Consider the following 25327-nt stretch of genomic DNA (forward strand, 5'->3'; position numbering starts at 1 on the left):
GTGTCTGTGCTTTAAATGGGTAAATAAATGAAACCTTTCAGTCTTTTGGAGCTAGATGGCATGAAGTGTTTTGCGGTGGGGGTTTTTTTTAGGTACTCGTTTTTAAATATCAAAAGTCTTCTGGTTTCTTGGGAGACTGCACCGAACAGGGCCACCCCAGCCCTGTCAGGGCCACCTACCCAGGTGCCTGGTGGCTGCTTCCACCTCAGCCCCAGCCCCTCACACCATTTCTGACCGTGCCCCAGTCAATAAGTCATCTGCGTGGTCACTGTTACCTATATGACGTTAAGAAACCCTTCTCCTGTAAAAATAACAGCTGCTTTTGAAAAAATAAAAGATTATCTAGCATCTCGCAGTGAGGTCGGTAACAGAGAAGCCTTCCTTGTGTCCTCACGCCACTGGCCTCCCCCTGAGGCAGCGAGCGCTCCCCACACCCCCCGGGCGTAGGACACCTCCCCAGGCTAAACCACGGTGCCGATGCTTCGTGCCCTGGCTCAGGGCAGCAGCGCCGAGCCGGAACTCCTGCGTGAGGGCGTCGGGCGGGGCGGGCGCCATAACGGGAGGGACCCGCGTCCTGCCCCGAAAGAGGTTCCCCAGCGCCGGCTACGGGTGGTGCTGGCGCGATGTCGGGTTTCAGTCCGGAGCTGATCGATTACCTGGAGGGGAAGATCTCCTTCGAGGAGTTCGAGCGGCGGCGAGAGGAGCGCAAGAGCCGCGAGAAGGTGAGTGCCCCGCCTGGCACCCTGACGGCCCGGCCCGCTCCGCTCCGCTCCCTCCCTCCGCGGCAGCCCCTGGCAGGGCAGGGCCCGCTGCAGGAGCAGCACGACGGCCTCTCCTCTGTGTGTGCGTGTTTGTGTGTTTTCGTTAAGCGCTGCTGGGCTCAGCTGTTGGTTACTGTCTGCATCATCGTTAATTTCTGTGCAAAAATGATAAGAAATGAGCAATTCATTCAGGGGAGCAAGCTACCTTTCGGAAGTGAATACAGCATTTTGGGGCATGGTAGCGTGACTTGTGTCCCTGCACTTGGCCAAAGCTAGTGGCAGTTGCCTTCAGGCACCAGCATTAATTTCTCCTTTAGGCTGGAGCATTGAGCAGAAACAGGTTTTGACTCAAAATCGTCCAGCGTACGCTCCTGCTGCTGCCTGCCACCTCCTGTGTGAGATCTGAGGAAGAGATGCAGTTCGACTCCTTTGGTAATCGTGGCTTCTTGGCAGCAATAAATACAGGGAGACACAGGTCTGTGTCTAAAGCAGTTGGCGATATTATGGGAAATTCTGTATACTTGATTGGAGTGTTGTAGTTAACTTTAACTTTGCCATCTTTATATAAAAATGCAACCAAATTTTTGTATTTTCTGGTCATCAGAGAGTAAATTCAGCAGAGCTCAGCTGTCATGGAAGGACAAATGATACCCCAGGGCAGCCTTCTTACTTTGTTAACAAGTGCTATTTTGATATGTCATTTTGTGTTTAAAAAAGCAGGTTTCTGAAAGGCTTTGTCACTCATTCTTAAGGTTTTTTTTAATGCAATCAACCATGTCATCTTACCTCACTGTAATGCCAAATAAGTAATGGACTCGTCTCTTCAGTCAAAAGTAACGTGAACAGTCACCATCTGAGTCATCTCACATCAATAAGAATATAAATGTCTTGAAAGCAAGTAGTGCTGGATTTTGTTCATTCAAAAATACAGCGCTTATTCCACCTGTCTCCAGCTGTGCAAAATCTGGAAACCGGTGCTCTAACTGCTTGCTGTAAATATTAAGAGAAATAGGAACGAGTCACGTTATAAAGCCAATAACTGGTATTGTTGGTGTGCATAGGATGGCGAGAGTGCATCTGCCGAGGAAACCACTGAAGATGTAGAGGCTCCATCTTCATCCAGAAAAGCATCTGGGAAATCTCAAAGTCAGGATGAAACTGATGGTAAATGTTAATGTAATAATTTCAGTGAAAAATGTATTGAAAAGGTCATTGAAAGCATTTGCTCTTTGATAGCTGACTTTTTATAAGTACCTGGCTGCTTCTTTTGAGCCTCTGGGTATTGAAGCACATTGTTAAAATGTGTATCTTTGTAGGATGTTCCAAGTTGTAGCCAGGGCTTTAACTGTGTTCAGTGTTTCTAAGGGGCTGGATCTGGCCAATCTTTTCCTGGGAAACTCTCCACTTCCCCCTCCTGGCTTCTTAAGCACATGCTCTCGGTTATTTATCATCTCTAAAGTTACAAATAATTAAATAATTTGAAGTTTTAAACTTATGTCAAAAAATCTTCTGTCTGGTTTGTTTTGAATTTTTTCCTGTTCATCTCTTTGCGAGTCTTTTGCTGAGACTTGAATGTTGCAGAATACTTGGTTCTGCTGTGTGAGTATATATGCCATCATATTCTTATTTATTTTAAGGAATTCTGTTATTTCTTTTTCTGGAGAAATGTGAATCATCTGAGGTTTGCATTTACACATGTTAAAAGGTACTTATTGTCATGGATAGCATGGCTACAAGGTCTTATTTTAAATTACTTCTGAAAATTGGTTGCTGCATTATTGTTGAGTATAATTGTCTGCTCACTTAGCCTCTTCAGGTGAAAAGCTTTATTCCATCCAGCCAGTTCAGTGCTTGAAAATTGCTTAATGTGCTTCTTTTGTGTGGCTTGAGAAAAATGTTGAATAAACTGTTGCTTTGTTCTGTGTGTTCCTCCATGCTTTCATTTCAAATATCCAAAAAATGTTAGAGGCTGGGGTGTGCTAAGCATTGGTGATGAATAGTGCAGAGTTTCAAAACCAATGAGGGTATTAATAGTTTTTCTGCATTTCTGCAGGTCTTTTTCCTATAGAACAGCTGTTTCAAGTGGGCTACTAATGACAAAGAATTCAGTTTTCTCTGCACTTGTCCTGATAAGCAGTGTGTACCTTTTTTGCTTCTTTCTCAACCAGGAGAAACTTCAGATGGTGTCAGTAAATCTGTTCATCGAGTCTTTGCATCCATGATTGGGGAAAATGAAGAGGAGGAGGATGACGAAGAGGAAGAGGAAGAAGAAGAAGAGGAAGAAGAAACTACTGAGCAACCGACAGCTGGAGATGTTTTTGTGCTGGAGATGGTTCTTAATCGAGAGACCAAGAAAATGATGAAAGCAAGTATTAAACTTTCATGTTAACTTCCTTGTATCTCCTGAAGCATAATGCATAAATACCAGTTTGTATGATTTTAGCTGCTTGCTGAGAAACTTGCCTGAAAATAATTCTGTGTAGGATACTTCTGCTTATGTTGGCGTTGCCTGTCTTTTTTTTTAGAAAACTACTATAAATTACTTTTTGAACCCTTTAAAAATAATGAAGAGAGTCTTTCCAGTGTCTGGTTTCTATTTGTGTTACTTATCAGAGTTACTCTGTCAGTTATGAAGATTGTAAAATATTTTGGTCGGTCATTTTAATATTGCTCGTACTTAAATAACTTGTTATTATGTTGTGTTAAGCACAAGTGTGAATTTTGGCACAACTCGGTAGAAATAATACCCCTTTGCTATTTAGGAGAAGAGACCTCGCAGCAAACTTCCTCGTGCCTTGAGGGGTCTGATGGGAGAGGCCAATATCAGGTTTGCTCGAGGAGAACGTGAGGAGGCCATTCTAATGTGCATGGAAATCATTCGACAAGGTATGCGTGACTGGTGAAATGCTCTGGCTTTAAGGAGGGGGTGAAACTGCCATGTGCTTCAGGAATATTCGGCGTGGCTTCACTGGTGATCAGAATAGTGTAAGAAATGTCACTGTACAAGTGGTGTGGAATTAAGAATATGTAGTGTATTCCCTTTATTATTTTGCTTATAAAAAGAAACCAGCACCCTAATTCGGCAGAGGCCTGGGCCTTTGCTTGGCTTGACACAATTTGCTTTTAGTGTCTTTGTAGGACTGAGGTATAAACATCAGCATGACTTCCAAAGTAGAATAATGCTCTAAATGGTTGTTGTTAGGTTCAGCCAGGCTGCTTAATAATTTATAAAAAGGGATCGGAAGCTTGTCTGCAGGTTTTTTCTGAATTTAAACAGCAATGTGGATGTTTCATATAATTCTGGTATCTGTTGTTTGCAGAAAGGCAAGTTATTTGTTTTCAAGGTGGTTTTAAAACAACAGTCCTTATTCATTCTTTTTGTTTTCACGCAGCTCCTCTTGCTCATGAGCCATTTTCCACTCTTGCCATGATCTATGAAGACCAGGGTGATATGGAGAAGTCGTTACAGTTTGAACTGATTGCAGCTCACTTAAATCCAAGTGATACTGAGGAATGGGTTAGACTAGCAGAAATGTCACTGGAACAGGACAATATTAAACAGGCTGTTTTTTGCTACACAAAAGGTAGCGTAGCAACCATTTTAATATTTTAAAATAAATGTTAGGTGCTAATGGCAATCATTTTGTTTTCTTCTGCTTTCTAATTTAATTTGCTGCAGTTTGCTAAGAATCTGGTTCCTGTGTCCAGACTTTGGTAAAAGATGAATGAATCTTTAATATAGGATGTTCTTTTTTTTACAAAAGGCTTGTGTGTGTCTGTTAACATTCACCTGGTCAGGGAAATGGGTGTGAAATTCATTGTTGCCTTTTCCTAAAATAGGCTACTAATATGCTTTTTTCTTGTAGCTCTGAAATATGACCCAACCAATGTGCGTTATCTATGGGAGAGATCAAGCCTGTATGAACAGTTGGGGGAACACAAGATGGCTATGGATGGCTACAGGCGTATTTTGAATCTTCTGTCTCCCTCTGATGGAGAGCGCTTTATGCAGTTGGCCAGAGACATGGCGAAGTATGTTGGATTGAAAACTACTGTGATTTGGTTTTCCAGAGTTTCTCAATAACGGGTGTTAATAAGCGCTGCAGCTGGTTCAAGCTGGGTGTGAGGCTGAAATCGAGGAACGCGGGTGTTTTTTCTGGGGGTGACCCACACAATCCGCTGTGATATTTCTGGAGCCTGACATGTGGAAATTATCCTATATAGGATTAATGCATCTTAGAAGTGTTGCATTCTCTTAGAGTAGGAGAATAAAATGCAAATACTAATTACTGGGAAAATGCCAGTAGTATAGAAATATAGACATGCAGTGCATTTTTAATCTATGTAGTATCACTAGAGACCTGGAAACTTACTGCCAACAAACCTGAGTGAAACAAAGTATTCAACCTCAAATAGAAACTGTCTGCAACAGAGTGCAGTTTGTATGGCATTTGTGATTTGTTCCCAGAGCAAGTAGAAATCTACCTCCTTCCCTTTTCTGCTAATGAACGCAGATCAAGCATAGAAGCTTGCCTGAGACAGAGAAGGCTTGTGGTTAAAATGTGTAGCTCTCTTATCATAGTAGTTAGTGAGTTGTTTAACTACTTTATATCTCAGCTTTCTCAGGCGTAACTTGTAGAAAGCTGTTATTGGCCTGTTTCAAAATGGGTTTAAATCTTTCGATCTTTGTGGCTGTGAAATGCACCCAAAAAATGCAAGGATGTGTGTTGCCACAAAATTATTATTGAAAGTTTTTCTGAAACTGGGTTAATGTGATACATTATTGATACCTAGCTCAAGGTGGGGGATGTTGTGATGAAAACTCCAGTCATGTTCAAACATTTTGGCAAGAATAAAATGGTAATTATTTGAAATACATAAAAGTTGTCAACTTTTCAAAACTGTCAACTGCTCAAAAGTTGCAAGGAAAGAAAAAGCACTCTCTTTCTTACTCTCTTTTGTATCTTACTGTTGCTAATGAAAATATTTGCTAATAGGCAAAACTAAATGTGAAAATCCTTTTGCTAGTGTTCAGAGTACATATTGTCAGTTATCTCAAACACTTAGTATCTCAATACCTGTGTTTTATAGGAGTTATTACGAAGCCAATGATGTGACCTCTGCTATTGAGATAATAGAAGAAGCCTTTACTAAGCACCAGAGCCTTGTGTCCATGGAAGATGTTAACATCGCAGCTGAACTATATATTTCCTCCAAACAGCATGACAAAGCATTGGCGGTATGGACAATTAAATGTGTTTCTATATCATGTTCAGCACGTCTTTGCTGGTCAGGATGGACGTTTTATATTCCTGTAGTGCTTAAATATGGTCATATTTCTGTAGTGATAGAGCTGATCAGATAGAGATTGCTTTCTATTAGTTCTGTAGTAATTAGCATTGAAGTTAAGAGCTTGATTCAATAAGTTGGGGACTGATAGACTTGTATGTTGTTTTAGGTTTAAATTTTTGCAATCCTTTCTCTTCTTCTCTTCAGTTCCCATAACCTTAGTAGCCAGAGAAGACCTACGAGCTGGTTTTGAGAGCACTACCAGCAAAGAGCGTTCTCTCAGTTGAAGGTTAAAAGGGTGACACTGAATGATCTAATGGTTCAAATGCAGACCCTCACGCTTTGTCTGGCATACTTCTGTTACAGCTAATAATTTGGGATTAAGCATCAAGCATAAATTCCAGAAAGACAGTACATCTTGGCTCTAAGGCAAGAGGAACTGGAGAATTACTTATCTGGTCCCAATGTTTTCTAGTGATTGTTAACTCTCACTTTTGAGGACTGTTTTCTTCTTGATAGTTCTCCTCAGGTCTGTTGTTTTCTATAGGTGCCTGTCTTGATGACTCTTGTTTTGGCAACAGTAATGACTTAAATATTTACTTTTCAATTCATGAACAAGTGTACAAAAGTGCATTGGGTCTTAGACAACAGTCCTTTACACTTCTGCATTTCTCCCCTCACAGCTCCCCATTGGCAAGCATCTTGAATTGTCTGTGTTTGGTTTCTATTTTCTTAATCAGTTGTTCTTTTGAATTATACTGGCTTTATTCAGGTCATGATGCCTATGACCAGGACTATTGTAAAATGTCTGTATGTAGCAGTAAATTTTAGTGATTTTTTTTTTTAACTGAGACAAACTGTATGGGTTCCTTGAAATGTATTAGGCTGAGAAATCCTTGGAGCACTTTGGAAAGATCTGTGGAGAGTTTAGCTGTTTACCTGGTGCTTTGCTTTCCTTTTCAATCTTCCAAAAGGCATTAGAAGAAGACTAAGAGATGCTGGTTGGATCGTCTAAGTAGTACAAAAATAGTAGACAAAGGCATAAGGTGATCGGACTCAATACTAGCGATGTGAAATGAGTGCAGCTTTTCTTCTGATAACTTTTGTGACGTCTAAAATAACTGCCATATGGTCTGGTTACTCCATAAATCCTTTAAGTCTTTAAAATGATCTGAGTTACTCGTCTGTTTTAGGTTATTACAGATTTTGCAGGAATTGTCCTTGAAAAGAAAGCATCAGAAAAAAGCCCAACTGAGGGGAAAAAAGGTAAGTAGCTAACAAGCAGTTACCGTGACCCTGCCGCTCATCTAGTATGGCATCTTTACATCTTTCTTTCAGTTCTGTTTTCAATTCGTGGGTATATTTTGATGTATGCTGACAGGCTTTTATCTTTTGAAACTCTTCAGTGTTTTTAATGAGTTACACAGCATGACCTGAGGTTTCTCTAAGGAGTTTGATGTCCAATTAGCCCTGCTGACTCATTAAGGACAAGGACTGCACTCCAGGCAACTGGAGGCCTTTTAAAGTTCTAAACATTCCTCTCAGTGTTCACATCAGACCAGTTATTTCTGACAGCTAAATAGCTTCTGAAAAAAGATCTAGATAAGCTTAATGGCATCTGTACTCAAGAATATCAACCTTTGACCAGAGACTAATATTCATAAACGCTACTTATGTTATTAAACATTTAAATGTTTTGGTATATACGAATCTAGGGATATTAGCTTGTAACTGAATAAAGTAGCTTGTCCTTGAGAAACCTGCTTTTTGAAAGTTGTTGCTTAAGGCTGCAAATGTTTGTCTGGGCTGTAGAAAAATCACAGCGTGCCAACTCCATAAGCTGACAGTCTGTGCTGTGATTGAACTGGTTGGTTGTTTCAGCAGTCTGGTGCAAACCCACAGTAGGTATAAGATACTTCTGTTGGCTTTTTTGCTTTAATGGACCAGGTAAAAATACAGTCGATCAGTGAACAACTGTCCTGATAGAGACTTGTAAGAGAGAATTTATAAGAAGTAAAACTATAATGAGTCTAGAAATTACAACAAAGTGTTGCCAAGTTGCCTTGGGTGTATAATTTCTGAAGACAAAGCTTCTGAATGACCCAAGAGCTTGGTTCCCCGCCCTCTGTTGCTTTATAACCTTTTTGAATGCTTCCTGCTCTGCTGTCCTTCAAAAACAAAAAAAAAAGTCTGCTTTTCAGAGTAAGCTACTAATTGATTATGGATTCAAAAGCAAGTAACCTTTGGCTTAGCAGGTGCTACTAGGGTAATCTGTTAATCTCTTTAAAAAGATACAGAGGCAGTGGTAACAACTCAGGAAAGCCAGGAGGCAGTGACTGACAACCAAACTCATCCAGTTGCCGAATCCAGTGCTGCAGGTAAGTAACCTATTTTTTAAATTTTGTACAAGTCTCTGAACTGATCATGTGCTCAGGAACCAGGCTGCAATCATATAAAAACTGGGAGAGATTTCTAACAACAGAGAAACAGAGCTTCATCCAGAAAAGGTTTCTTGTGTGCTGTCTCCTTTACTCAGAACTTACTTCTAACCCAGCCAGCCACCAAAGCTAAAAGCATTCTCCCAGGGCTTACCTACCTTGAAAAGAAAACTTTTCATTTTGTAAGAATTTATCAGTAGGTGAACAGTTGCTCTTATGCTGGGTATTAAGATGTTCAGAGAATGATGAATTAATCTGCGTGTTGTGATTTGCCGTAATTGGATGTGGATGTAGAAGGCAATAGGAAAGCCTTATTTTGGAAATCACTCTTTTCTCAGGTTATAACAATTACCCTTTGAATGTCTGGTGTAATGATTAGAGTGAAGGAGAACTTAAACAGGGTAGTTAAGAAGGTGTCACTACTGCAAGTGAAGGAAATACGATAATGGAGTTTTAGTGTGTGACCTTTAATTTGCTGGCTTTGTCATGGGTAACTACTTTGACTCGTTTCTGTATTCTTGTCAGATTGCATTCTGTGTGCAATCATTCATTGTGGTGTGTAAAGTTCTGCAGTTAACTGTGTTTAACAATGTATACAGCCAGAACCCTGGTACGCAGGACTTAGCTTAATAAGAACAAATACCTTAATGCAGGGTATTTCCTTCAGGAAGAAGGTACAGGTGCATAAATTGCTAAAGGAAAGCTTTATGAAGCAAGCACATATTAAAAGGATGAATGCTATAAGCACATCCTGTGGGATCCTGCTGTTGAAATTGATGCAGACTGACAGCGCTTGGTACTTCAGGTGAAATTATTAGGATCAGAGACAGTAGAAAGAAGTCATTCCAACAATCAGCAAAGATATAAAAGAAGGGGAAAGGCCAGGCTTACACCAACAGTTGCTAGAGTTGATGAGAATATGTTTTCTTCACTGGAGCTGAACATGGCCCCAAGGGGATGTGGAGCTTGTGAAGAGCTTGTTAAAGCCTATGGGTTCAAAAAGAAATTCTTTGTCTTCTCACAGCTGTGGAGAAGGTCAGCTGCTGCATACCTGAGGGCGTTCCCATAGACATCACGGTCAAGCTGATGGTGTGCTTGGTTCACTTGAACATCCTGGAGCCGCTCAATGTGAGTAGAAACCAGCTCGGAAGCTGGGAGATGTTCTAGTAAATTACCAAAGCAAGTATTTTTTCCTATCTTCGTATGACTAAGGTTGTTGAGAGAGCTGCAGAGATTCTTTTTGCTTCCCTCCCACACCAGGAGAGAAACCTAGCAAACCTGTAATAGCAGAAATACTATTTTTGTCCTTCAATGGAATTATTACTGAAGCACAGTAAATCACAGTCTGTGTGTTGTGGCAGGCTCAGAACCACATTGCAACACTAATGAATGCATCTTGGCTTTGTTTTAAAGCCCCAGCAAATCTGAAGATCATTCTTTCATAAAGAGCAGTCCACACTGATAGGTATTGGATGTGAAATGTATGGATGTGAAATATCTAGATTAGAAAATTGTGGCTTTTTCAGGAATTCTGAGATTTAGACCTTTATTTTTGAATTTTAAACTAACATTTAAATAAAGGAAGTGTAGTTTAGAATGCAAATAGAATAAAAATCATAGCATCAAAATGTAGGCTTCCAATAACCATACCTTAAAGAAATGTTATAACTGATTATTTGTGCTTTTAGTGTTTTGTGTGGTTTTTTTAAAGCCTCTTTTGACCACTCTGGTGGAGCAAAATCCAGAAGAAATGGGTGACTTGTATTTAGACGTCGCAGAGGCATTTCTGGATGTCGGAGAATACAACTCAGCGCTGCCTCTCCTGAGTTCCCTGGTCTGTTCAGAGCGATACAACTTGGCTGTGGTCTGGCTTCGGCATGCGGGTGAGAAGCAGCAGCACTGCTGAATGCGTGGTACTGAGAGAGGACCATACAATGCCGAGCACTTCCAGGGTCAATTTTCTAAGGTCACAGGAATTTCAGATTCACATGTTGAATGATAATTGCTATTTGCAAAATTGTAATCGAACTTTATTATGACAACCCTGTCATGGAGCACGTTCTTGTTTTTCATATAAAATTAAATTGACTTCAGCTAAAAATACTTTATTTTCATGTTAGTGAAACAGCATCCATTCCACATTCCATCCTGTGTCATGTGATGATGCTTTAAATTAAGCTGAATGCATCAGTACATATTTCTGAATATTTTCACTTTAATAATACACATTTTTGGTAGTTTAAACTGAAAAAGTATCTGAAAAATGCGCTATTTGCAAGCCTTGAAATCTTCTTTTTCTGCCATTTAAGTGTATTGTTTATGGTATTTCTAGAGTGCTTGAAGGCTTTGGGACACATGGAGCGTGCCGCAGAGAGCTATGCCAAAGTTGTTGATCTTGCTCCATTACATCTGGATGCAAGAATCTCACTTTCAACACTTCAGCAGCAGCTGGGCCGACCTGAAAAAGCTTTGGAGGCTCTGGAGCCAATGTATGATCCAGATACACTGGCTCAGGATGCTAACGCTGCCCAGCAGGTCAGTAAAGTGTTCTGTGCTTCCAGTTTGGGATGTGGTATTCTGCTAAACTATGGTAGTGGTCAAAGATGTCAACTATATAGGACCAGGGATTGAGACTTGCTTATGTACAGCATGCTGAGCCTTCAGAGCATAGCGAATTATTCATGACAGAGTATCAGGCATGAGTCCTCATGTCTCTTTCTCCCTGACTGCTGTATTCCTCTTTCTCTGTCCCACCTAATTTGTGTGATATGCAAGCTCTCAGCCACTGAGGACCAGACTTGATGCCAATTGCTTTGCATCAAGTTGATCAGCAGTTGCTACCTACGAGCGACATGATTTGGCCTCTATCGATTGTAACTGATGGCATAGCAAAGGTTCTATATCCCTTCTTCAGCAGCACTGCTGTAGGCAAGAATTACGCCTCATTTCGCTGAAATTTGAGAATTCGAAACAGGGCAGTTTAGGGAGATTTTACCTGCTGCTGCTAAGATTCTTACAGCTTTCTAGAAGCTTTTACAATTTTGTCAGTACTGTATTGAGTCCAGATTGTTTGTTTTATAAACTCGCTCTCTGTGCAAGAGGTTAAATAACAATATTCAATATTATCTAGGAACTAAAACTACTCCTCCATCGTTCGACACTGTTGTATTCCCAAGGCAAAATGTATGGTTACATAGACACTTTACTTACAATGCTGGCAATGTTGTTGAAGGTAAGCCAATCTACAGCAACACTTTAAGAAATTGGACAGCTATGAGTTTGGTTAAGACAAGTGACAAACAAACTCAGGAGGAAAGCTAGCGTTGTTTATATGCAAATAGTTTCATAATTTTGTTAGGTAATAATCTTGACTGGTGTTCCTGCCTGTAGCGTTCAGAACAAAGGACGACTCAGATGTATAAGTCTTAATACAGTGACTTCAATGCCCTGTTCCTCAGTGTGCCCAAAACACACTGAATACTAAAGTTGCTTCTTGCCTTTTTAGCTGTCAGCATAGTGTTTTCTTCAGCTATTGATACTGGCTTCTGTTTCAACAATTTTAATTTCATTTTTTTTCAATATTTTCTTGTGATAAAATGACCAAAGAAGAATTTGTTTAGCCAGTAAATACAGTGGCGTTGGTTTTGTGTTAACTGGGTTTTTTGTTAGTTTTTAAATAAGGAGTGAGGGAGGGGAAAATTCAGACCTCAGTTTTATCCATCTGATCAGAGCCATAACTGTTGTATTATCCTGGCTGAACAGCTGACTATTCACTTATTTCTGAAAGTGATACAATAAGGCATTGTTCTTGTAATGCCTCTACGCAAATAGTTTTGATTTCAATATATGCAGGGATGTTCCAGTCCCAGGAAAAGTCTTTTACATCATTTAAAGAGTTTGTACCTTTGTTTTGAATAGCCCAGTTTGCACTGGAGCATGAGATAGTGCAGAGAGAATAACTCCTCTTGGGAATGGTCTCCCTCATGATCTTGCTCTGCTGTTGTGTTTCTGAGTTGCGAACTGTTCTGGCATGCAGCGTGAGCAAGATGAATGGGTCATAAAGCTGCCTTTGTCACAGGATGTATGCATGTAATCTGAAATGCTGCCCTTAAATTTGTTTCTAGGTAGCAATGAGCAGAGCTCAGGTGTGTTTGATATCTAGTTCCAAATCTGGAGAGAGACACCTCTATCTTATTAAGGTGTCAAGGGATAAAATTTCTGACAATGACGACCAAGAGACAGCAAATTGTGATGCGAAAGGTAACAAATGTTTCTTAAAAACAAAGCAGCAAGATAAACTCCTTAGTTTTGAAAAGTGAAATAAATGTTACTATTTTATGTGCTAAATCCATGAAGTTCATGTTAACATTGCTTTATTTTTAGGACAAAGAAGGCAGCAAAAATGAAAATAATATAACTTAAGAGAACAATCCTCATTCTGAGAAAAACAGTGATTACAGAATAATTTAGATTGAGAAGGACCTCTAGAGATCATATGGTCTAACATTCTCCTCAGTGTAAATGTAATACACACCAATCTAGAACTTAATTGAAATACATGTTCTAAAAGTGGTGTGGTTTTGGTTTTTTTAATTGGCCCAGATTCAGTTAAGCCAGACTACACATTCTTAAGCACTGTTTGGTAGATTAGGAAGAGTAACTTTAATGCGTTCATGCAGTATGTGTACTACTTAAACTGTGTATTTCTTGCCATTTGTTCCCAAGTTCTGTCTGTTTTTTTGCTGGTATTTTGCAAACTGCACTTAAACTGAAAAAAAAACCACCCCACCCCAAAATTGTCTTTATTTTAGCTGTTAATGCTGAGTTGTTTTTGAGAAGATCAATTTGATGTATGAACTTTTTTTTTTTTTTTAGAGTTTAGCTCTTTTGCTATTTGTTCAACTTACTGACCTCAATGTTTTTAGCCATTTTTGCTGTTCTCACGAGCGTTTTGACTAAAGATGACTGGTGGAACCTCCTCCTGAAGGCTATCTATTCCTTATGTGACCTCTCCCGGTATGAGGAGGCAGAGCTCCTAGTGGATTCCTCATTGGAATATTACTCATTCTATGATGACAGACAGAAGCGCAAGAAGCTGGAATACTTTGGGCTCTCTGCTGCAATTCTGGACAAGAACTTCAGAAAAGCATACAACTACATCAGGTAGGGTTCTGAGAAGGTAGAGCAGCCTCTTGTAATTGCTTCCGCGGAAGCTGTAGTCGTACTGCTGGAAATACTGCTAAAGGAGGCAAGCTGGTCCTTTCCAGCTGTCACTAAAATAGATAAGGCTATTGAAACTAAAGGAGCTTTCTATAGCCTTTGAGTCAGAAACACGCGTAATGCAGTAGGTTGGCTGATTTGGCCAGAACCATAGGTTCTGTCTTTCATGCTCAACTTTGCCTCGGTCACTGACCTGCTCTGTGAGTGTCTCTTTGTTATCTGCCCTAAACTGTTGAGGTTCTATTGCAGGTACAGTATTTACTATAGCATTTACTAATTTCTTTTATATTTTTTATTCTGTAGAATCATGGTAATGGAAAATGTCAATAAACCTCAGCTATGGAACATATTCAATCAAGTTACCATGCAGTCTCAGGACGTCCGTCACCATCGCTTTTGTCTCCGCTTAATGTTGAAAAATCCCGATAATCACGCATTGTGTGTCCTAAATGGGCATAATGCGTTTGTATCTGGCAGTTTCAAGCATGCTCTTGGTAATGTCATTAATGTTCTAATATTAACATATGTAGCAAGTGAATGTTTTTTTCAGAGAAAGATTTATTAATTTTTTTCATACATCAGAAAATTGTAGGTGGCTTCACAGTGCTTTAATTCTTTTGAATGCAAAGCATCGCTAAAGAGTGTTGCTAATAAAGATTAAGCGGGTATGTTTCAAGTTTAGGACACATTCCAAATGTAACCAACTCGCAAGGATAATTGAAGGATGATGATAATAAAGAATGACAGAAACATACCAATTTAAACAGCAAATAAAGTTGGTTGGACATTTTAAGCAGGCCTTTGAAGTAACCCTACTACTTCAGTCAAGCCTTCCAAATGTCACACTGAAGATGTGCAGCTTCTAGGATATAAATAACAGCAAGGACCTTGTGTGCCTTCTGTGTCTGATTCTTTTCTGTTTATATTTTTACATTGTAGTTTGCATTTTTCCTTCAGAATCCAAGGAGTGCTGAAAAAACTATTTTTTCTTTCGTTTTCTTTTTCCTGTGTGTGTTGATGTAGGTGTATTAAATTGTTTCTTTTCTTAGTTCACACTTCTAATTTGAAGATTTTCTTTTTTGCCCTTAAATTCTTAAGGAATGCTTTTCGCAGCAAACATCCTGATTCAGTTATTTGTCTTTAGGACAGTATGTGCAAGCCTTTCGTTCAAACCCAGGTGAACCCCTGTACAGCCTTTGCATTGGCTTGACTTTCATCCACATGGCTTCTCAGAAATACGTGTTGAAAAGGCACGCTCTTCTAGTACAGGTGAGTTAGTGGGGTTATTTTTACCTGTGCGTTTTCCTGTCTTTGTATCTTGCAGACAGTTATCGCTACAACATACTCTGTGTAAATAACTTTGAATAATTAATATGGCATTTCAAAAGAGGGAATTTGCAAAACACAAACGCAGATGAGTATGCTTCTGAACTATAGTTACACCTCTCCTTTTAGTTAAAAGTAGCTTGTTCTGCTGTGTGCATACAATGAGGACTCGCATGGATGTTAGCAGCTGCCAGCTGTTTGTGAAAATATTGCTGATTTCAGTCTTGATGGATGTAGCCTGGATTTTTTTGCAGATTTTAATTCTTGCCCTGCCTTGCTGTGAGCAGGTACAGAGTAGAATCTATGCCACGCACCCTTCATGGACATGTCTCGTAAACTGCATTGTTGAAGCAAACTTTACAGACTTAGAAAGTGTTGAGTATTTTTTCCCCCTCTCTTCTTTCCCTCCCTTTTAGGTGCCTCTTACAGCTCTCTGTAAAGGTCTTGTGAACTCCAGTTTAGGCTACCCTCAATTTTTCAGCTTCCTTATGAACATTTTTCTTTCATCTGCCAGATCCAGTTACAAACCACAGGCTGATTATTCCCAAACAGAACCTTGAAAGTAATTCCCTCTACCCTCCACCGAGTGTTTTCATCAACTTGAAATGCCTTTTAATTCCTGTGGCCACTGAGCTCAGAGTCAGCAGAATATGGTGAGGGTCCTGAGCTCTTGCGACTTCTGAAATTGCTGAAAAACTGTGGCTTGCACTGATTTTGACAAAAGCTGCAGGTCCTCAACTACTCTAAAACAAGACCAATTATGTCAGCATCCAACTTCAGACATTCTGAACTTGCAAACTTTGGCCTAATTTTAATATTTTAATCCCCTTCTTTCTGTAATCAACCTGCCATTCTTGTATGGGCTGCTATGTTCTCCTTTTATAACCTACTTGAACAATGTCCTGTTCATGTTACCCTCTGGTGATACTGTTCCCTGCTTTCTCTTTTCTTTTTTCTTGTTTACTATTCTTCATATATTTACATCCTCTCTTGCTCCCATTGTAGTTGATTAATAATTCAACTGCAGTGACATACTGGTGACCTAAATGATGATCATTAACTGCTTGTGTCTGAACGAATTCCTCATGAGGAAGGAGCTGTCTTCCCTTATTACCAACATGGTCCCTAGAAAGAAAGTCCTCTCTTTACAACAGACTCATCACAGTCCAAAGTGGTAACTGGTACTGGAGTACATATTTATATGGGACACAAGCTCAAGAAAAGAATATGCTTGCATTTCGGAAATAATACTTTGATATGTACTTCATGGAGTTCAGAATTTTGTAGAGTTCTGAAAAGTTGTAGAATTAAGCCATTTCTTGCCTCTATCCGAGGCAGAGAGCAAGGGAAATGGAATGAAGGTTTAGGGTTTTCTTTTCCTTCTCTGAGGGAAAAAAAAAAAGGTGCTGGAGGGTTATCTTTTTCAAGATTATTTTTTTTTTCTTTTTGTTAAGAAAAATAAGATCCTGCTCTGGTCTGCCTTTTGGCTGCATGTTTTTCCAAGTGGTCGGCTCTTCTGAATATGAACCAGTCTAATGTGTGTGTGTACATTACATAAACACATTCATATATACTGACACATTCAGCAAGTTAGTGTTGTAAGTCACTATACTAAATAATGACTGTGTGTTCAGTTTGTAACTAAGATCTCCCCGTTGTCATCAATGGCAGTGGGACTGGCAGAGCACACTTTTCATGGTCTCAGCAATCAAATGTGACTTATTTTTTGCCTTCAACTTGCATGTGGTTTTGTGAAGCATGACTTAAAAGTTTAAATAAATACATTTACACACCTGTTCTCCAGCATATTTCACTGCCATCTTGTTAAAAGGAACATTCACAAATGTGCATAAATATGTGTGCAGGGATTCTCCTTCCTTCACCGGTACTTGGACCTGCGTGGACCATGTCAGGAGTCTTTCTACAACCTTGGCCGTGGCCTTCACCAGCTGGGATTACTGCACCTGGCAATCCACTACTACCAAAAAGTCCTCGAACTCCCTCCTCTCACCTTAGAGGTGCTGTACCTTTCTAAGTTATGCACAGAGAATAAAGCCAGGTCAATGTTAATTTCTCAGCCATAGAAAATCGATACATAAAATCTGTGTAGTTGAGTTTCTTTTAGTGTGTGTTGTAATGCCCTGTCATTGGAAGCCCAATTCTGATGGTAATGCCTTTATGCATGTGTTAATTTAAAAGGTTTATGAATTTTGAAGGATTTATTAGTAGGCTGAAGTAGCAGCAAAAAGGGTTGTTAAACAACTTCATCTGAATAAGTAGCTGAACTTTATATATATAAATATGCCATAAGTTATAACTGGAAGTTCTATGTACTCGCCCATGCCGGAGCAATACGAGGCAGTATTAAGAATGCCTAAATGCATCTGAGCCATGGTTTTGCTCTAATTGGTCTGTACCAGACCATCCCAATTGATGTGCTGTACATTTACAAGACTGCTCTGAGAGAAAGTTTTTGCCTGGCTTTGGCATGGGTATGTAGAAAAATTACAAGGGTATTTAGGAAACGAGAAGGGTTGGTAAAGTAACACCATGGGTGTTAGCGAGCGCTGGGAGGTCAAAGCAGCCATCTTTTGACCGCATAGAAGATACAGGCAGCATTCATGTTCTGATTATAGAAACAAATACTTTGCATACACGTTAAGATAGTACTTTCTGGTTTATGGGTTGGCTATCTATTTTACAGCTAATGTTTTGAGGATGTAATTATACAGCTCTTTGGTGATTAATAACATGTGGAAACTCAGTAATGAGGGAGGGCATGAGGAATACCACTTTTGTTCCTGTACAACTGAAAGCTTATATAAACCATGAATACATGATTTGATTCTACTGTAATGGCTACTCAAGTTTCAATTTCATACTATTTTTGCATATAGATAACTTCTGTAATCATTATTTTTGCAGGGAATAGAAACTGATCAGACAGACTTGAGAAGAGATACTGCCTTTAACTTGTCACTGATTTATCAGAGCAGTGGAAATACAAGAATGGCTCAGAAGATGTTGTATACCTACGCAGTTGTGTGATGAGGTTTGTAGCAGGAGGAATTGATACTCTTTGTATTAACCTTGTATGCAGTGCTGGCGAAACCGGGTTTAGGTACAGCTTTTTCTCTAGGTGGTCAGAGACATGTGCTGTATATAGCTTTATGGACTTTTTCTACTTCTGACATTTGAGCTGTATTGCATATGAATGGAAACTGTTCTGCGTACAGGGCTGCTGTGCTCAGGTGTGTCTGTTACTGGCTTTTCTCCTTTGATGCAGCACTCTGTAACCTGATATTAAGTCTTGTATATAGAATCCCACAGTGAAAACTGAAGCCTAGTGCATTTGTTTCTTTTTAATTTACAATGTGCAATATTACAACTAGTTACCAGTGAGGTAAGAAGCCATATTCACTCGTGATAAGGGTTTTATAATGTGCAGCATTATTGCTATAATGTAGAATAAATGGGCTCATACAAATACCTAGAGGATGGAGAACTCAGTATTTCAAGATCCTTAAAGTATTCAGAATTTTCTAGGGGTTCATATTCCTAGCAGCTCTTCTATCTGAAGGAAATTGATTTCTGTTTTACTGAAATCAGTGTAACCTTTGTTCTTCTTCTGAACTTGTTAATAAAAATCCTGAGGTTCATGATAATGTTTACTTGTTCTCAGCAAACATATCCTACTGAACAGCTTATAGCAAAAATTAATATAATAATACCATACAGCTTATTATTTAACATATGTTGCAAGTGGTCTGGGGTTTTGATGATTTCTGACAGTTGAACAGTAGCACATGATGGTGGAAGCATATTGCTTCCAGCCCAGCAAAAGAAGCAGGATGCAGTGCTTTATCATAAATAAAAAGAATATATAGTTATATGCATATCTGGAAATGGATATGTTATGCACTACAGCAAAATAAGGCTGAAAAATATTATTCAGCAAGGCAGTTTGTTGAATAGAAAATGAACTGTGCTATTGCCTCCCAGGCACTCTTGTTACTTACATTTTCACAGGTAACTACTGCTGTTTGCTTTCAGCCCACTTACTACAGAACACAGGTAAGTGTAACATTTCACACACTTGCAATCTGTGACTAAGAAATGAGTCTTGGGGCATTGACTAGACTAATTTTGAAGGGAATTTCATCTCAAATCAAAGTACATGAAATTACAATATATTGCATGTCTGCTTCACTAGAGATACTCTGGGCCATAACGAGAATACAAAGGTAAGAGACAAATACCAAGAAAGTCTCACTAAATTGGAAAAGTGCAGTGTGTTTTACATGAAAATAGTTCTTGGCAGCACTGCCCAAATACAAGTCCCATGCAAAGTCTGCAGAACTATTAATTAAATAACCATTTTAGTGACGTTAGTCTGGGATAAGCTGCAGAAGGGAGAGAATGACTCCCTTACCTCCATTTCATTTCTTATTCTTTTTGATACCTCTTGCTGTTTTTGACACGATAGCCAACTGTTTCTTGGGTAACTGAAGCTGACTCGTGACGTATGTACAAGCATAATACTGTTGCATCATCTTGGGGTAAAAACTCTTCTGTTGAAGCTTCCTTTATTTGTTATTGTCCTCTTTATATATTGTAACCTCATTGATTTTTTTTCTTCTTTCAGCAAAATAGTCAGAATTCTATTGCTTGTACTCTTTTTTTTTTAATAGAGTTGACACAGGGAGAGGTTGTGGGGTTTTTTAAACAATTGTCTTAAAACTTGACCGACATCAATGCATTAATTACTTTAGTTCTGCTCCATACTGCTGCTAGAATTCTGAAGCTGTTTAGTTTTTAAACCTAGGTGGTAGGAATCTTTAGCATTCATACAAATAGAAATTAAAAATACAGTCTGAATGCTGACGACTTTCAAACTGTTTTTTAAATTGTCTTTAAGCACCAAGTAACAGAAACTTGCATTTCATTAAACCCAGTCAATATGGACTGGAAAATTCATACTGCTAGCAAATAGTGCTCCAAAAGGATGTTCTAAACAATTCTGACCATCTGCAAGGAAGGGATACTACACTTGTCTCAATGCAGATTATCTAAAGCTTTCTCAAATGCTTGTGGAAAAGAACTGTGTATGAAGAGAGAACTTAACATTTTTCTATAGCTAAATGCAAGTGACATTTATGGTTGAGTCTTATTTCACCTTTACACAGTATTACATATGTCACATACAGTGGTGCAGCAGTAACAGATTAGACAAGACAACAAAAGACAACACAGACACTGTGGGAATAATCCCCAATAAAAAGAAGTTTAAACAGGCTTAGCCTGCTTGAAAAAAAAACAAAGCATAGAAGATGTGTACAGAAAATATGTGTGCTTATATAGGCTTTAAGTATATAGCCACAGCTGTGCTGTCCAGTACAGAATCAGGTAAGTTTTAAAGAAGCCACGTATCTCTTGCAGTACTGCTCATAAAGTTATCCATGCCTTTACTTAGGAATTATTTTCCAAAACAGTGAAGTTGTGATCCTGTAGTGCACGTTTCATCATGGTACTTTATGTAAGGGATACACAGGGGATTGTGAGGCCGAAACAAATATTTTTGGGGATATGAGTGTCAGTATAAGATTTATTTTGGCATGTGCCATATTCATGTTTTGGTTTACTTGGCTGTAGCTTGTTTTAAGGATGCTCACAAGAATGTAACACTGGGGCAGATGCATGTAGCCTCTTTCCTAAATCTTCTTTGCAGTGAGAACTGTTTTACTGAAATGTAGAATGTTGTGTGGGAGCACACAGCAAGGCAGGAAAAGCTTGAAATCCAGCCATGACAGTTTTGGGAAAGCTTTCATAAATCACTGAGAAAGATAGACTAAGAGGGACAGAATACTTTAATCAATGCCAGCCTCACCTGTCAGCATGTTGGGAATATTCCTCAAGCCTCACAAGGAACGAGAATTAGTAACAGGTTCACTGAAATGCACTACATACATTGTCAAACTACTTGGATTAACCATAATAATTTTGTTAGTTGTTCATCGCTGAAGAGCTACTTTTATATGAAACACTAACTCAAGGCATACTTAAATGACTGCAAATAAAAGCATCTGCTGTTTGTCTTAAAAACTGAACCACACCTTTTCAGTGGTGCTTACCTGGTATCAGCATAAACAAGTGCAGAAAGCTGAGTTAACATTCACTGAAAGCCACAGATTGACAGGAAAAAAACCCAACAACTGACCAACCTTTTCACTGTTCAGAAAATTCATTTTTAAATACTGCAAATATTACTGTAACTAGGAGAGGCTTAGCAGCTACCAAGCCTAGGGTAAAGCTAGCAGTGTAGGCCTCAATTAATTGATCCTGCAGGTGGCAGCAGTATTAGATTATTACAACTCCGTTGAAATTACTGTATTGAAAGAAAAGAATAACAAGATATTGTCTATTGTGTACGTTTGCTGTTCTGAATGGGTGAACTGTCACTCACACTGCTGTGGTTCACATTGCAGAGCGAGCTCTGAGCAGACAAACTCGTTTCCTTTCAAATGAAAGCAAGTTAGAAGTGCTCTAGTTGCTAGTGAGCATTCAGTCAGCAGGCTCAGACTAGAACTAATCCCAAGTAAAAACCAATCCAAACCATGTCCTGGACATGTGGACCAGCTCTTTCATTCTGCATGTGTCCCACTGAGCTGCGTCACTGGCTAAAGCAGGCGTAGCCAAAGCTTAAGGTAGTGCTAAAGTTAAAAGATACTGGGATACAGTAATCCTGCACAATTACACTGTATCTTACTGCTTTGCACCCTAAACCCCAAACAAGTTTAGAAGAAGCAACAGGATGTGTTGAACTTGGAAGAGAATGGCACTGTGCAAATGTCCAGTTTAGTGGCCACAGCCATAATCAGATTTGCATTTCAGTATTCAAAGTAACTGCAGATGCATGGCCCCAGAGAGCGACCAGGGGATTCTGATCAAGGAAAGGGTGAAGAACCAGTCCTCGAGGTATACCACGTATTGGTACAAACTCCTGTAGGGGGAAAACAGGGGGCTGGTTGGTGCTGTTGCCGTGCCAATGTGCAGTTGGTCGGAGCGCAGCTGCTGTATGCTTTGTCCTTTTGCACAGGAAAAGGTCACACTTATTTGTTCCTTGTTAGGCAACCTGCTTAAGCATTCAATAGAAACAAAAGTGCTAAACTGCAAGTGCTATTTGAGAAGACTGTTTTTCAGCTGTGATTACTCTACAGTTTCAGTTCACAGCAAGCAAAACTGGATTACCATTTTGACTGCTGTTTGCCTGAGGGTACTGTGGAGGTAGGAAGGCACAGCTTATGCTAAACCACTTAAGCGCCTTTGGGGAGCAGATGTGCCATACGTAGCAGTTGATTTCTGAAGGAACCAGCCTGACTGGGACAAACTTAACACCATATTGCATAGGCTCGCTTTTAAGCAGCATGGTTTAATGGAGGTCAGGTATGTATTAGCTTTAACAGTGTGCTCAGCCACCCCTCTTCCTTAAGGAGGAGAGGCTCAGGTTGCCCTGAATTAGTCCAGAGTCCTAACACAGAAGTTATAGTTCAGGACCAAATTTCTGGAGGAGCAGAATGAGCTAATTCCAGTGTGTCCTTGGGCTACTCCTAAGCTCCAGAGGTAGAAAAGACTTCCCTCCCCACTAAACATAACAAGTATTGCAAATAACATGTATAGATCCCACAGAAATACATAGTACCATTGATCACAGAGGAATTTGCAAGCAGCTCTGTTGAAGCACATGAGAGTGCAAGAACACCCGTACTGAAGCCAGGTTGTACTGAAAACATGTGGAAGAGTAAGCCATGACAAAGACGAGCTGATCCTTAGTTAAAGGATGAAAACTGTCCATGTTATAATAATTTTTAACATAACTATGCTGTAAGTCATGTGCTTCAACTACTCTTTCCTCAGTGTGTTTTTCCACAGTAGGATAGGTTGAACAAATTCCACTAATTCTTATGAAGGTAAGATGATGTGTGGTAGAACATCACACACCTAATGAATTCCTCGTATGCTCCTAAAATAGCCCAAGGCTTATGTTCTCTCATGACCCAGATATCATCTACCATTAGAAGCAGCCAGTCCTGCCAGTTCCTCCCTGTCCCAGTCACGTCAGCATCCAGCCACAGACACATGACTCCATCTCCAGCAATTCACCTGAACCCTCTGCAACCCAGTCTGCGATGTGTTTTGATAACACCTGCCAGGCCTTAGTCTAAGCTCGTAAAAGAAAAGTGATGAAAGCAAAGCTGTAACATATCAACAGCATATAGTTTACAGTAATAATACATAAAGAATAATTGTTTTGCTCTAAATAGTAGTTTTGTTAATATCAGCCTCACAATGCAAAGCACCTGAGTCAAAAAGACAAGGTGAGAGCATGAGTTAATACAAATCAGAATTTATTATTTAAACAAACATTCAGAAGTCCCCTATATATATATATGAGTGCCCTGCAAACACCTTCTATACGCAAGACCTTCACAGTGCTACAAACCCATCTAACTATGTCAGACCAGGTAAAGGTCCTGATTCTCCCAGCACCTGGCTGCTAACAGGGAGCCTCCTGGCTCCTGCTCGCCCTGGGCTGGGAATCGCCCTGTCAAGTGAGCTCACTTCCTGCCCAGCTCAGATGGGTCTTCCTGGTGGTGAGCTGGACGTCTTAGATGCTTGTACTGCTGACCAATGGAGGTGTGAGTAGGAAACTCTTCTTGCCTTTTCGCCTGGTAAAAGAGGCAACATTTTATGAAGCTGATGACTGTTTGGGGAAGCTTTGTTGTTGCTAAAGAAGAGATTAAAGTTTTAGCAGTTTAATCCGTATATCTCTAAAAAACTAATTACACAGCTAAGTAAGAACTACCAATTATGGAGAAGGCTGATGAATCTACACAAACAAGGTAAGCACAGCTTTTGAAAGGGTATCTGTAAGAGGTATGGAGGAGGAGAAGAAGAACCACTGAAATGGAGGTGAATGCAGAGAAGAAAATATACTAACTGTTAGCTTTCAGATAAGTATTGGGTTAATAAGCATAAGAAAACCATGAAGTATGTGCAACAGAATTTTTTTGAGTACAGAAATAGTCCCTTGAAGATATCTTGTACCTGTAATGTTCTTTCCTACTTAAATATGTCCTTTAGCAAAAGAGGAAGAAACAAACTAAACTATAAGAGGGGTCTGTTTTCCACCCCAATGTGAAGAACTGAAAAAGAAAGTTTAAGAAACTTAAATCCTGACTGATAATGAGCTACCAAATACTTCCTCCACCTATTTTCTTTGCTCTACCCCTTAGAAATGAATATACTTGCTTTACCTTCTTCTTGGAGCTGCTCTCTTTAGGGTTCTTTGGATAGCTCTTCAGAACTTTTAGCTGCAGGCTGTCAAGCTTAGATCTGCACCAGCAGTTGGCTGCTTCTATGCTAGTTGTGATCTAGGGGAGACAGTGTCATTAGAACTGCAGAGAGAATAGTTAATGTGTGCTGGGGTCCAGGTTCTGAGCTCTGTGCAAGAAGGGGCAGAACAGCATACAACTCAAAGCTTTCTCCTCTACATAGGCATAGGAGCTCTCCATGATGCCCTCTTCCATTGCTGTGAAAAGGATTTATCAGAGAGGTCCTCAGTACAAAGGTGCCCCTCCCTTAAAGTGGTAATGAAGTCAACAGCGGTCTCCAACACAGCAGGAAATATATAGGCATTGGGAAGAGGGGGATAAAAATAGATGTTGAGTACCACAAACTCTTGAGAAAGGTGAGGAGACTAACTGCCTGAAGAATGCTGTAGAAATACTCTTTTAAGGTCTCTTTCTAATCACAGAACAGTACTTGGACTGATAAGCAGCATGTAACACCTCAGGCTGGGGCACCTCTGTTACTTTTTTATTTTACTTCATACTGGCTAATACTCTATAAAACATCTAAACCCCTAGATTTCACGCCAAGCTACTACAGTAATCCACGCAAGCTATAATAATTTGGATATTGTAGTAGAGTAGTGCAAGGATGAGGTGATGTAAGGACAAATGACTTCATGGGGTAGAGTAGGTAGGTGGGAAATGTGGTTTTGCATGGTATCGCATATGGAGTGACACAAGTGCAGCTCAGAGGCAAGATTTACTTGGCCACAACACTTTGGTTTGGTTGGTTAACACAGGCATCCTAAGCCTGATTTAAAAAGTAAGTTTTGGGGGATAAAAGTTCTTCTTACAAGCCCCACTAAATTGAAGTGATTCATAGAAAAGATGAAAACTTGAATAATAATAAACAAGTATGGTAAACACCACTTAATTGAAAAGG

General features: G+C 39.7%; 1 protein-coding gene across 1 annotated transcript; it reads left to right on the forward strand.

Moving 5' to 3' along the window:
* Positions 1-623: 623 nt before the first annotated feature.
* On the forward strand, positions 624-18153 carry GTF3C3 (general transcription factor IIIC, polypeptide 3, 102kDa). Its single transcript, XM_010181734.1, has 18 exons — positions 624-722; positions 1823-1925; positions 2930-3126; positions 3524-3647; positions 4154-4345; positions 4628-4793; positions 5853-6000; positions 7244-7316; positions 9513-9616; positions 10200-10371; positions 10821-11023; positions 11619-11720; positions 12613-12748; positions 13414-13651; positions 14012-14202; positions 14853-14977; positions 16900-17052; positions 17960-18153. Exons 1-18 carry the CDS (start codon positions 624-626, stop codon positions 18080-18082), a joined length of 2649 nt encoding a protein of 882 aa, XP_010180036.1. The 3' UTR covers positions 18083-18153.
* The last annotated feature ends 7174 nt before the right edge of the window (positions 18154-25327 follow it).

This window comes from Mesitornis unicolor, unplaced genomic scaffold (assembly GCF_000695765.1).
Source record: "Mesitornis unicolor isolate BGI_N332 unplaced genomic scaffold, ASM69576v1 scaffold163, whole genome shotgun sequence".
In the NCBI taxonomy this organism is placed as follows: domain Eukaryota; kingdom Metazoa; phylum Chordata; class Aves; order Mesitornithiformes; family Mesitornithidae; genus Mesitornis; species Mesitornis unicolor.